This window comes from Scomber japonicus, chromosome 9, assembly GCF_027409825.1.
Source record: "Scomber japonicus isolate fScoJap1 chromosome 9, fScoJap1.pri, whole genome shotgun sequence".
NCBI classification, from domain to species: Eukaryota; Metazoa; Chordata; class Actinopteri; order Scombriformes; family Scombridae; genus Scomber; species Scomber japonicus.
In genome coordinates, this window is record NC_070586.1 from 7549415 (window position 1) to 7564171 (window position 14757).

Genomic DNA, 14757 nt, shown 5'->3' on the forward strand with positions numbered 1-14757 from the left:
CTGAATCTGCCTATTTGGATCTGAATTTTAATATAAATATTTTAATTTTTTTTGTCATTTAAGATAAAACCATGTTGGCTGTGAAATAATTTAACATTAGAGTATCGTCACTGTGTTTCAGGGTTCATCATTTCAGCAGAGAGAAGAGACGTTGGTCTGCTGATCCTGCTCTCTATCTGACCGTGACCTTTGACCTCCATGGATATTATTATAGTATCATATTAAAATGAATGCAGAAGCATAAAGGACAATTCCCCTTTTGATCTTTGCTTTATGCCATTTGCTCTTATGGCAACATACACTTATATATACACTTTTTTATTTTTTTTTATTTTAATAACAGACTACTATACTGCAGATGGAAATAGACAAACTTAGACAATAAGTTCTCTTAGGTAATCAATCATATTTGTAAGTAATTTTAGTTAAATGCAGAAACTGGTTAAAGGACTAATTCTGTGTTGGTGTTTTAGTGCAGTTTATATTGATATATATGTCATATTTTACAATTTTCATTCATAAACAGCTACAGAGAAGTTAATGTTCACAAACTTGTACCAATAAAAAGATTTATAACAGGCCTGAAATCTAATAATTTTTACCATTTAGGCAGTTTTCAAATCTATTAATGAGTTGAACTTGTTTCTTATTCTGTTTAATAGACTCATCCTCCGTTTTTAATGTGAATACTTGAGTTTAATATTAAACCTGGTTCTAAGTCCTGATCTCAGAGCACTGTGCTGCAGTGTGCTTCTCAAGATAAATGTAGTTTATCCTCCATCTGCACTGAGCTGCACCTGACCTGAAGCTCTCTTTCCTTTCCTTCAAACAATATCAGACGTTCAACCAAAATGTGCAAATTATACACTGGCGCCCCCTAAATGAGCCTGAACACAGTACAGACAGCCAGCAGCACCATCACCAGCAGCAGCAGCAGCAGCGGTCCGCCGTGTGACTGAACCCGGAGATGCTCAGCCTCTCTGCCCGCGTGTACAGCCGCCTGTCACGGCAGGGAGTCGGCGGGAGCTCACGGTTCCCTGGTGCTGCCTGGTCTGGATGTGTGAGACTAAAAGAAGTACTTGAGATAAATAAATTTTAAAAAATGCACAAAGGAAGTGTATTTATTGAACACACATTAAAATATATGTTGAGTGCCACTGTGCGTAAAAGTGCGTAAAAGCAGCGACAAATAAGACTCATTTCAGGGGGTAAAGTGAGACTTTATATCACATTATAATTGGCTTTATAATAAGAATATAATAAGATGAATGATAATAATAATAATAGGATTTTAATATGATTTGGTTTTGAATTCAATCCAAGTGCAATTACACTTTAAATTCTCACTTTTCCCAACATCCGACTACTTAAAATGTCACTTTATTCTAATACGACCACCAACTATTGTGATTAGAATTACAATAATAATGGGGGGGTGTTGGAAGTAGGGGAAGGAGGGGGGAGAAGGGAGGGAGGAAGGGGAGGGAGGGGGGGTCTTTATCCCCTTCTGCACGTCCATAAATCGCATCAAATGACAGTCGGCCAGTGAAGAGTTAAAGGGAGGAGACGGAGAGTGACACGCCTCATTGGGTAGATTATGTGCCGCAAACAAAAAGTGTGTGTCGGTGTGCCAGTCAGCCAGAGCATCGGGCCCCATCTGCACGCCTCTCTCTCTCCCTCTCACTCACTCGCTCTCTCTCTTTTCTGTCTCCCTTTATCCTTCCAGCTCTCTCTAACCCGGCTCGGTCACTCCCAGTGTCGGCGAGTATCTGCAGCAGCAGCAGCAGCAGCAGCACTGTCACTCTGAGCGCACCGGGGGGGGATATGTACTGATACTACGGACCCAGACCGGGAGTGCATCACCATCTCCATCGCATCCATCCCTCCTGCTTGCTTTTGGGGGCTTTTTTTCCTTCTTCTTCTTCTTTTTTTTTGGCTTCTTTTTATCTGATTCGTATAACATCGCTCGCAATTCGTTTGTGGATTATTGTTCCTGCTTCTCCTCAGAAAGGTAGGTTTGAGACATGCAAAGCTGGTTTTGGGTAGTTTTTTTCTTTCTTTTGGAGGGGATGGGGTGAGGGGGGGGGGTGTGGGGGGGTACACAGGGTCTGGTTTGTTTTTGAGCGGCACATGTAGCCACACACACACATGCATCCTTGCAGGCAGTGAAAGCGGTGCACACACACACACACACACACCAAAAAAAAATGATTTCCAACCCGCAGATGTTTTAGCACCGCGCGGACAAAACCCGCAATTCAACCACAGCTCTTGATTTAGGACAGTTTTCCAGCCTGGCACGGCTTTAGCAGATGGGTTAAACACCCCCTCCTCTCTCTCTACACACACACACACACTCCCCCCCTCATTTCTCACCCCCCCACACACCACCCGCAGTGGGTTTGAACGGGAGGGTGGCTGCAGCTTTCCTCCAGTTTGTGGATGTGCAAACATTCCGCTTTTTTTTTAATCTCTCTTTTTTTTCTGTCTTGTTTAAACATGCATGCTACATATCCTTCACTGGATATATTTGTGTGCGTTTCTTCCTCGTGAACCCCCCTGCACACCCCCCCTTTTACTGATGCTCTCAGCACAAAGAGGGTCTTGTATGGCACCGGAGACTACATTTTTTAGGCTCGTAGCGCAGCGCTCAGAGCCGTTTTTTGGAGAGGTCTGATTGCATCGTGCGCAAACACACATCCTTCCTTCCTCCTCATGCTGCTGCTGAGCCTTTTAAAAAGAGATAGTATGCTCAGATCTACAGGATTTAAGAAAAGACATTTAGAAGGAATAATTTCAGGTTATTAAAGATGTTTTTAATCCTTTTTATTTCACAAATCAGAAGATAAAACTCGAGCCAGAACCTTTAAAAGCAGCCTCAAAAACGAGCCGATATTTGGGATGGGATGGATGAACAGACTCTAGCTCATCTGATCCAATTCATCATCATCATTGATATTATGTATTTATTAATATCAGGTATCATATCATGTTTAGTTGCGGGTTTGTTAGCAGAGATGAGTGAAAGCGGCGCTGCGTTTATCATTTTTTTAAAAGAAGAAAACAAACTTTTTTTTTTCAAACTGGCGATTTTTAAAATTTTAATAGCATTTATCTAATAAATAGTTTAGTTTATTGTTGCACTAAATGTGTCATAACTAGTTTCAGCTGTTTGTAATGATTTATAACAAATAGTTAAGGGAAGAATTATATATTAAGATAAATTGGACATAATAATAACAGGCCTATAGCTGTGTGTATATAGTGGAAATCCTAAAAGCAACAACGAGGACAAAAAATAATTGTTATTTTTTAAATATCTCCAGCAGGAAATGAGATTATTATCATTTTAATAATCTAGAAAACACTTTATGTGAAATGCGTAATTTCTCTCGCAGATAGCAAAGCTTCCTGAAGGCGATTTATTCTTATTTTATTTTATATTTTACTGCATATTTTTGGAGTGAGTGTAGTTTTTACGCGGCCAAACTGAACAAGTGTGTATCAGGTGCAGATGAAGAGGATGAGAAGGAAGAGAGGAGGATGATGAGGAGAGGAGGAGGAAGAGGAGAGGAGAGAGGAGGGAGGGAAGAGGGAAGAGAGGAGCCGCAGCCGTCTAAACACACACATTCAGAGGTTAGAAAAGAGAGAAAAGAAATAATTAACTGGTCGTGCTGCTTTAATTACAGTCTCAGAGGGGAAAGTGGTGGATTATGGTAATGAGGCGACATACGCTGCCGCTTGTAGAAAGGAGAGAAAGGTTGGCTGACATGAAATCACTGACTTTGACAGTCCACTTGAAACCCATTGGACATGCTCTCTCCAGCATTGGACATGGACGGACCTCAGCAGCTCCTACTGGGAGTTTCAGTCCTTTCTTTCTTTCTTTCTTTCTTTTCTATTCATTTTCCCTCCTTAAATATTAAACATCCTGCAGGGATTTTATTATATTCAATTTAAGATAAATAAACATGATCACACCAAACCTATAAACTCATAATATTAATACACATAATTCACTTAAATGATAATAATCATAATAATAAAATACGCACGTGTGGACTTAACATATTAAAGGAAATCCGCGTTTTTTAATATCAAATATATTAAATTTACAGTGTTTAAAGAGTCAATAGAGGCCTACTAATATCTGCTATTAATACTAACGCTAATATTTCTACTAATAATAAACACAGACATTCAAATATATATCATAATTCATAATTTGTCCATCAAAAATAACAAATCAGAAAGGCTTTAATATTATAAGAGCCTTTTGTTATAATAATAATAATAATATTGTTTTTATTGTAACTCCTACTTTTACTATTACTGATGATAATAATAATAATAATAATATAGGCAAATAATAATAATATCATGGTTGTATTATTATTACTACTATAACTAATAATGATAATAATAATATAGGTTAATAACTGATGATAATAATAATAAAAACATGTTTGTATTATTATTATTATAACTATTTATAATTAATATAGGCTAATAATAATTACATGTGTTTGTGTTGTTATGTTTGGTCATTTAATTGTAATGATTATTCTATAATTGATATAACATTGGGAAATCGTATCATCAATATGCTGAATGTGATGCCTTCATGAACTTAATACGAGGTTGGAATTAATTAGAAAGGCTGGCCAAAAAAAAAAAAAAAAAAAATAGAAAGAGAGAAAGAAAGAAAAAAAAACGACGCCCTTGACAGCTGGTTTAGCCAATCTGTCTAGGAAGAGATTTATTTCCTCTCAGCTGGGACAGCGGAGGGTAAAACCACTAAACTACCACTTTACACTGGGTTGCATTTTAAATTCATGTTTTATTTCCGGTTTGCAAAATCCAAACGGAATAATGGATGAGGATAAAACACCTGGATTTATTATTTTTATGTCAAATAAGCACTTTTTATTTTTTTTTAGTATCCAGCAGCTGACCTGTGATTCCTCTCTCTCTCTCTCTCTCTCTCTCTCTCTCTCTCTCTCTCTCTCTCTCTGTCTCTCTCTCTCTCTCTCCGTGTCTCTGCAGAGTGAAATGGAGGAGTCCAGCTCTCAGAAGTTGGTTTGGGACGGAGACGCCAAAGCTGTCCAGCAGTGTCTCACGGACATTTTCACCAGCGTCTACACAACATGTGACATCCCAGAAAACGCCATTTTCGGGCCTTGTGTGTTGAGCCACACGTCGCTGTACGACAGCATCGCCTTCATCGCTCTGAAATCCACCGATAAACGCACAGCGCCTTACATCTTCAGGGTAAGATGGGGTTTACCTATTTATACATGCATACTAAATATATTACACTTTTTCTTTTTTATAATACAGGACCCAGGTTTTTTTTTTTTTTTTTTTTAATTAGCTATTTAACTTTTTTTTTCTGGTTCTGGTTCTGCAGCTTTGAATATAATATTACCCTTAATAATAAGACCCTTATTATTTGGATTTTTAAGAATATTCCCCCACTATGATTAGCTATACTATAAGTATGACATATATTTTTTAATCTTAATCTATAAAATTAAATTAAAAAAGAAAAATGGCTTTTTACTCTGGACTGAAACAATGATTCATTTTTAACAAGTCTTTAATCCTGTATTGATTTATGACATTTATTTTGATAATATGTCCAAATAAATGGGTAAAATCTGTTAGTTTACTCTTGAAAATGTACTTTTTTTCAAATTAAAAGTCAGTTAAGTCAATAATAGTGATATAACAGTGTCTCACTACTTTGTTTTAAGTTATTTTTCTTGACATTTGTTTCTAGAAATTAATATTTGGTCTGAAATTGAAGCAGACTGAGTGAGATTATGTCTCTTAATTGAGTCTTTCTTAATTGGCAAAAAAAGTAAATGATATGAAATTGAAGCAGGCTGAGTGAGATTATCTAACTGGCATCATTTCATAGAAGTAAATTATTAGGATTTAAAGCAGAATATGAGCCTTAAATGTTATTTTATTGTACTATTCATGATAATATGAATGATATAATAACCCTGGATATGTGTGTATGTGTTGTGCACAGGTGGACACTTCGGCAGCCAACAGCACCTCGGAGGGTTTGATGTGGTTGCGGCTGGTCCAGTCCGCTCGGGACAAAGAAGAACAGAACCTGGAGGCGTACGTGAAGAACGGCCAGCTCTTCTACCGCTCCCTCCGCCGCATCGAGAAGGACGAGGAGCTGCTGGTCTGGTACGGCAAAGACCTCATCGACCTGCTGCTGCTCAGCTCCAGCAGAGCGCCCGCCAAAAGCAAAGGTGAGTCAACTGGAATCAAATCCTCGTTGGACAGTCGGTTTCTGTAGCTGCTATTCCACAACCAATCTAAACACACTATTATAGGTATTGCTGGTCCTTTCCATTGACTTCACAATCAATTTAAGCTCTGTAGCTTCTGTGGAAATGCATTATTGCTCTGGAATCGTTGTCATTATTGCTAAATTTGGGGTGCAATCTCTACGTCATTGACTATATAAGTCCAATAATACCTCAAGGACTCATTTAATTCATTTCTGACCTCATATTAAGTGTAGAGTACAGTTTGAAGTCATTTACCCTTGAGATATCAGACTCCACACTTAAGAAGGATGGTTTCTTAACGTCAGGACTAATTTATGTTTCTTCTTCTTCTTTTAAAAGGTTCGTCCCACCACTCCTGTCCAGACTGCAGCCAGCGGTTCCAGTTTGAGTTCCCGTTCTTGGCTCATCTGCGGTTCCGTTGCACCAAAAGACTGCAGAGCATCACGGGCGCCGACGAGGAACCGAGCAAAGAGAGCAGCACAGAGCGACCAAACACAAACACAACTACAACCACAACCCCGACCAGGACCAGCCCCAAGCTAGGCCGCTCCGAGGGCTTCGGAAGCACTCAGGACACCAACAAACCCTCCACAGACTTTCACAACCTGGCCAGGGATCTAGAGAACAACCGGACCAGCCCGCCCAGCGACAAGGAGGCCGAGATCTGCAGCGAGACTTCGGGGAAGAGGAAGTTCTCGGACATAGAGGACAGGGAGTGCCGAGTGCCAAGCCTTCCGCAGTCCAAGACTAAAGATGAGCTAGCGACGTCCGCCCAGAACTACAGAGGAGTGTACGGTTTGGAGGACAACCACAGGCCCTTCTCCTCTTCGGGCTCCAGCGAGCACAGCGAGACCAAGCGCAGCGCCTTCACCGAAGTTAAGAAGTCGTCCCAGAGCCTCAAACACCACGGCTCCAGCAAATCCCAGAGCTCCAACTCCGAAAACAAAGACGGCGGTCGCCCCAGCAGCAGCCCTTCGGAGAAGCACCTCAACATCCGGCAGGTGCTGTCGGAGACCCAACCGCCCCAAACCTCGCCCGTGGGCAGCGCGTTCACCTCCGTCGCCCAGCAAGGCAGCGGCAGCGGAGACAGGAAGAGCGCCTTCAGCCAGCCGTCTCGCTCCTCCTTCTCCCAGATCTCGCCGCTGGTGATGCCACCCAAGCTGCTGGACTGCCACCCAGCAGTGGGCGACACCATCTCCTCCAGCAGACTCTACCAGGCCGACCACCTCGCCGCCAAGCTTCAAGGCGCGGAATTGGGCGCCAATTGTCCAGTCCCGGGCGGCATGGCTAAGCAGAACCCCTTCGTATACGCCACCACCTTCTGGCCCAAGAACTCGGGGCCGGCCATCCAGCTTCAGATGCCGTCGGCGCTCACCCTCCTTCCGCCCTCCTTCACCTCCCTCTGCCTGCCAGCGCAGAACTGGTGCGCCAAGTGCAACGCCTCCTTCCGCATGACCTCGGACTTGGTTTACCACATGCGATCCCACCACAAAAAGGAGTACGCCATGGAGCCTCTGGTGAAGCGGCGGCGCGAGGAGAAACTCAAGTGCCCCATTTGCAACGAGTCCTTCCGGGAGAGGCATCACCTGTCACGTCACATGACCTCCCATAACTGACTTTTAAGAGAGAGACAAGGGAAGGACTTTTGTTGAAACGAGGAGGGGCTGTGACCCTGCCTGGATTTAAGCACTCCGACCACAGATCGGCCACTTAGAAATACAAAAAAAAAAAAACACCCCTTGCACTTGTTTTCACTTTGGACTATATCTTCTTTTTTTAATTTTTAGTCTCTTTACTTTTTCTGACCCTGTACAAAAAAAAAAAAAAAGTGTCATGTTTTGGGTGTATGCAAATGCGTTTTGACTTCAAAAATGAATCTATTTAAGAAGCACTTAAAAAGTTTGAGAATAAGGGAAGATTTAAATATGTGTAAATGTACAGTAAGTTGTATTTTATATCATATAAATACAAATATAGAGAAGAAATACCAATGTAGTCACACATCATGGTTTACAACACAGCAAGTTTCTTTTTTTCTTTCTTTTTTTTCACGTCTACGATGAATATGGACACAAAATTGGGGGAAAAATTATGTCAGACTATATTTCAGAGTGCATGTAATATTAAAATAATATTGATTTTAAGATGCAGTCTATACATTACAATGTAAATAATTTGTTTTATTTGAAATACAAAGTGTAATATTTTGTGTCAGTGGGGAATAGTTTCAGTGTTTCTTCCTTTTGCGGAAATTTACTACTTGATAGTTTATCTAATCATGTTGAATGCATTGACAATAAAATAGCTTTATTTTCAACTGTGTGTCTTTTGCTGGATTGTTTCTTTTTTCTTTTTAAAAACCACAACTGAAAAATATAATTCATTGACTTGATTCATTATTATCTATACATACAGTAGAATATGTCACACAAAATCTACATTACATTTCATTAATATAAAACAATATATATAAATTAACTGTATAAAAGCCTTTTTTCTGGTTTTATATGAGCTTTTATTTCAGTGTCAGTCTCCATCTTACTGAAACACAATTATTATGCTATTTATTGTAGACGAATATATGACGTAGTAGCCTGTAAAGTGAATTTATGGTTATTTTGATTGATTATTTCTAATTGGAAATATGTCCAGTAACACTGGATATCACTGCTAATCATTATTATTATTATTTATTTATGTATTTATTATTAGTGCTAGTAGTAGTAGTAGTAGTAGTAGTAGTGATATTATATGTATTACTACTGAAATACGTCCTTATTAAACGTCCACCGTATAAATGTCTATGGCATAAAAATGAAGTTTCCCCCTGAGAGGTCGCTTCATTTTAATTTATTAAGGGATAAATAATCATTGTCTCTCTATTCCACAGCTCCTTGTTTAAAATACACTCACACTACATATATATATATATATATACGAGCATTTAATTCTCATGAGAAGCTTTAAGAGAGTTATTTCTAATCTCGCTCAGATCTCCAGTTTCTGTGGTAAAGAATAAAACACATATATGATACTCCTTTAAAAAGATCTTTAACAGAAACCTTAGATATGTTAAATTAAAGACAGTGTGCGGATCTTACTCCATCAACGCACGTGCCATTAAGACTAGTCAGGAATGTAAAGACATAGAAATGAACCTTAAATCCAGACGCACGTGCGTATTAGATTCCGTAAATAATGGCGCTTCATTCATTCACCCTGATGAGCCGACACTTATTCTTATTTTTTATTATTTAATCATCAAACTGAGTATATTTGAGTATTTTTTGTCTTTGTAATATATAAAAAGAAAACATACATATAGCAGCTAGTCATAAAAATAAAAGAGAAACGGTGCAGTAAATAAAACGCACTGTCTTCTAAGAAATCAGTTCATTGACATTTTTGTGTTTCCGGTTTACAGAAAAACGCTTTATAAACTCCTCAAAGCTGCAGTTCAAACAATCCTAAATAAATATAAACTATACATCTGCATGCTCTGTTTAAAAAAAGCTGCAAATATTAAATATCAATAGCCGATCAGACTTCCGTGAGTCTCAAGCTTTCAAATGAAATACAAACAATAAACATGTTAAAATATTCTTTATAAATAACACAGATTAATATAATGCTGCGGATCAATAATCACCATTTACTGCTAATGATAGGTTATAATAACATGATTAAAGGTTTTTAAAAAAGAGAAAAGAAACCATTGATTGGAGAAACATTTCAGGACAGACGCTGAAGAGGAAAAGTGGAAAATAGCTCAACACCGCCATCAAGTGGTCAACATATGAACTACACCCACCAAGACATTACTACATTATTACATTACATGCACATAGTTTATTATATTAGATGACTCATTTTTAATAAGATGAAATATTCAGACAGATTTTATATTTTAACACAGAATCGTGCAATGTGAAAAAATGTATATATTAATAATAAATGTGATAAATGTGATGAGTGAAATGGAGAAAATGATACAACAGATAAACGTCACAATCAACATGTGACACTACAAGTGATTTTTTTTTAAAAAATTATATACTATTATACTAATAAAATGAGTTAATTATGATAAATGCCAAGTTCCTGCATGAATATTACTGAAATATAATGTTTTTAAAGAAGAGCAAAGAGGATTTTAAATAATATGTTGTGTGATGATATTACTATAAACACCACAGACGATAGATGCATCATTATACACACACACACTATAAACATTATATTATGTAAGCAATGTTATCATTAAGGATGCATGAGGACTGAATGATGTCGGCTGAAAGGTTATCTCGCATATAGTAGATATTTATTATTCATATTTTAACAATATGGATGGACTCCCTTAAATTTAAGATGCTACATTAAAATCAACAGATAGTGAGGTCAAAGGTCACAGCTCCTGTAATATTTAAAGCTGCGATCACTCTGCACATTCATGTCAAAAATTCAACTGCAGCTGTTTATCTGATCATCTCATTTCTTCTTTTATTTGCAGTTTGAATTCATCTGATGAGTTATAGATTCATTTAAAGGGTCAGTTTCACCAATTTTCTTATTTTTTTCTTACTTACTGTTTGTAGTTTTTGTTGCCATATGGATCATTCAGTTTTATTTGCCTAGGGTTTAAATATATTTTCCACTAACTGTTGCTAATAAAGAGAGAGCGATACTTTGATTTTCTGTCTTTTGAGTGTATGATTGTTTTTTTTTTAAAATTCACCTCCATTGTGTAGAGTATCAGTGTGTGAGTTACTTCAGTTTTCCAGCTCTGTTCATTCCCTGCATGGGAAGTTGAATCAGTTGAATCATCATCATTACTAAAGATAATGATGAGTGTCCAGTTAATTGATAACAAGTCAGAATAAGGTACCAGCCTGTGTATATGAAAACTTAAAGTCAACTAACTCCGCTAACAGTGAGCTAAGCCTGTAATGACTCATTAACCCTTTACATACTGTTCATAGTCTGACTCATAATTAGTCTCTACACCAATTCGTATTTCCATTGGCTGGAACAGCTGTCAATCAAAGCCATGTCGTCATTGTCGTCGGTCACATGTCCTCATTGGCTTTGGAGGCACGTGCTGCCTCATTCTAAGCACCGATTGGCTGGTGTGTGTGGTGTCGTCAGAAGCAGGAGAGGCTAACGGTCGTAAACGTCTAGTCACGTGTACTCTGAGCTGGACCGTGCAGGTCAGGAAATGACGTAAACGGACCGTATATGGTTTGTTATTTGTGTTATTACGTTACGTGTTGGACTAAATACATGTTGACATATTGAGGAAAGTATTTCGGTTTTATGGAAACGGATTTCATATTTCACAAGAATGGATACTTGGCGAGCTGTACAGAAAGTCCTGAGTCATAAGATGATCGTTGTGGATAAAGGGAAGACTTTGAAGGTATGTAGCATTTTCTCACTTAGCTGAGTGGCTAGCCGAGCTAATCACTAATACTATTACGGCTGTGAGCAACCATATAAGTCATGAGTGGTCTTGAATGAATCAGGGCAATCTAAGCTTTCCAACAATGTACGGCATGAATATATAAGTTTAAGGGTTGGTGTTTAAAACATTCAGAAGTACTTGTCGCTACCTCCTAACTTCCGACCCGTCCCGGAAGCGGAACAGCGTGCGTTAAGAGGTTACAATTTAAATCCTTATCCTAATGCACAGACCTCACCAGTCTCTAGCTGTTTTAGTTAAAGTATTTTCCACTAACTGTTGCTAATAAAAAAAGAGAGATACATTCATTTTTTCTGTTTTTTTAAATGTATATTTTTCAGTACAGTGTGTGAGTCACTTCAGTTTTCCAGCTCTGTTTATTCCCTGCATGGCTCAACGTGAGGTGACTTCAAGTTCTGGATGTAGGCCTACATGAAACTTGAATCATCAGTAATATGATAAGTGTCCAGTTAATTGATTACAAGTCAGAATAAGGTACAAGCCTGTGTACATGAAAACTTAAAGTCAACTAACTCCACTAACAGTGAGCTAAGCCTGTAATGACTCGTTAACCCTTGACATACTGTTCATATTCTGACTCATAATTAGTCTCTACACCAATTCACATTAATAAATTCCCCATCAGTCATTAATACATGTTTGACTGATCTTTAATGAAGCTGTCAGAGATCAGAGTGTATTATATTTATATATGGAAAAAAGACATTCATAATCACTATATGTGGTCTAGGAGAACATTTTATAGAAGATAAAAAAGGCAATTTTTTTATTAATGGTAATTAATTAATTCCTTTTTCCTATATTCTGGGTCACATTAGGAAAAGTCCACCTTAAAAGAAATGTGTATAGGATATTTTTCTAGCTTTCAAGTATAAAAAATGGGTCAAATTTGACCCTGAAAAGTAAGTTAAAACAACTCACTTTTTGATTTGAGGAACATTTTTAGATATATTTCAACTGCAACAGCAAAGTTTTGGCTCTAGTTGTGATTTTTCCCATCAAAGAGAGGCTAAAAGTAGAAATAATTACACCTAATGGCATGAACATAAACCTATTAATTATGCTAAATTATGCAGGAGACACCTCTGTTTTTACACTGAGGAACATTGAAGCTATCATTAAAATAAAAAACTTCCAGAAATAGCAGAAACCTTCGACTTCATCTTCGTATGGTAGAAATCTTTAAAATGTGCTTGTTGGAATTTGGATGAACTGACCCTTTTAATTGAGAGTTGAGAGTTGCTTCAGCAGGAGATTTAAAAAGAAACAAGTACAAGAGGTCGAAGTTGAGTGGAGTGCCGAACATTCGAACGGTCGATTACAGCGTGACGCCGCTCACATGATGATAAATTACAGCACATGTCCGCACATTACATCTCATCTCACATCAACACACACCTCACATGTCAGCGATCCAAACAGGTCAATCTCACCGGGAAGGCATGTGATCGACCGGAGAGAGGGAGAGGAGGGGGGGGGGGATAGAGGGGGAGAGGGGAAGAGAAAGAGGGGGGGGGGAGAAAGAGAGAGACAGAGAGGGAGAGAGAGAGAAGGGGAGAGAGAGAGGGGGGGGGGGGGCAGAGAGAAAGAGAGAGAGAGACAGAGAGAGGGAGAGAGAGGGGGGGAGAGAAAGAGAGAGAGAGGGGGGGAGAGACAGAGAGAAAGAGAGGAGGAGAGAGGGAGAGAGAGAGAGAGAGGGAGAGAGTGGGAGAGAGAGAGACAGAGAGAGAGAGAGATAGAAAGAGAGAGAGAGACAGAGAGAGAGAGGGGGAGAGAGAGAGAGAGAGAGAGAGAAGGGGAGAGAGAGAGAGGGGGGGACAGAGAGAAAGAGAGAGAGAGACAGAGAGACAGAGAGAGAGGGAGAGAGAGGGGGGGAGAGAAAGAGAGAGAGGGGGGGAGAGACAGAGAGAAAGAGAGGAGGAGAGAGGGAGAGAGAGAGACAGAGAGAGAGGGAGAGAGAGGGAGAGAGAGGGAGAGAGTGGGAGAGAGAGAGACAGAGAGAGAGAGAGATAGAAAGAGAGAGATAGAAAGAGAGAGAGAGGGGGAGAGAGAGAGAGAGAGAGGGAGAGAGGGGGAGAGAGAGGGAGCGAGGAGGAGAGAGAGGGAGAGAGAGAGAGAGGGGGAGAGAGAGAGGGGGAGGAGAGAGGGAGAGAGAGAGACAGAGAGAGAGAGAGAGAGAGAGAGAGAGAGAGAGAGAGAGAGAGAGAGAGAGAGAGAGAGAGAGAGAGAGGCATTGCTAACTATCACCCTTCCCTCTCTCTCCACACACACACACACACACACACACACACACACACACACACACACACACAAACCGGTGATATTTAGTGCCCTCATGCTTTGCTGCTTGTGTCATCGTCCCTTTTGTGCCCCAACCCCCCCCCCCCCCCATTCTCCCCCCCCTTCCTCCCCCCCTCCTCCTCCTCCTCCTCCAACACATTTGTCACTGCATCACTCAGCACGGAGCGGCGTGGGACAGTTTATATCTCTGCTAAGCTGGCACTTCCATTTGGCCCTCTCCCCCAGTCACACTACATTTTTACATTTCAGGCATTTAGCTGATGCTTGTCGTGCTCCGGAGCCCTCGGCTAGCAGGGAAGTGAGCAAGCAGGTAGAAGAAAGAGACTTCACAGAGAGGGATTCAGTGTCTCATTAGAGTATACTTTGCTGTTGATGGATTTGAAGCGGTGGCTTGTTGTTTTCGGGGGTGGGGGGGGTGGGGAAAGGCTCAAGGGTCATTACACCGACCCAAGATATTAACTGTCCTAAATGCAAAAGATTACTTACTCCTTTCCTTCCTTCTTCCCTCCTTTCCTTCCTCCCCTCCCTACTCATTTCTTTCCTTCTCTCCTTACTTCCTCCCTCCCTACTCCTTTCCTTCCTTCTCTCCTTACTTCCTACCTCCCTCCTTACTCCTCTCTTTCCTTCCTTCTCTCCTTACTCCTTACTCCTTACTTCCTACCT

General features: G+C 39.8%; 1 protein-coding gene and 1 long non-coding RNA gene across 2 annotated transcripts in view; both read left to right on the plus strand.

Annotated features, from left to right (window-relative positions):
• Positions 1 to 14757, plus strand: part of LOC128365515 (uncharacterized) — a 245603-nt gene that overhangs the window by 216360 nt on the left and 14486 nt on the right. The window lies entirely within an intron of this gene.
• On the plus strand, positions 5053 to 7930 carry prdm8b (PR domain containing 8b). Its single transcript, XM_053326254.1, has 3 exons — positions 5053 to 5271; positions 6041 to 6272; positions 6654 to 7930. The coding sequence occupies exons 1-3, from the start codon at positions 5053 to 5055 to the stop codon at positions 7928 to 7930; spliced, it is 1728 nt and encodes a 575-aa protein (XP_053182229.1).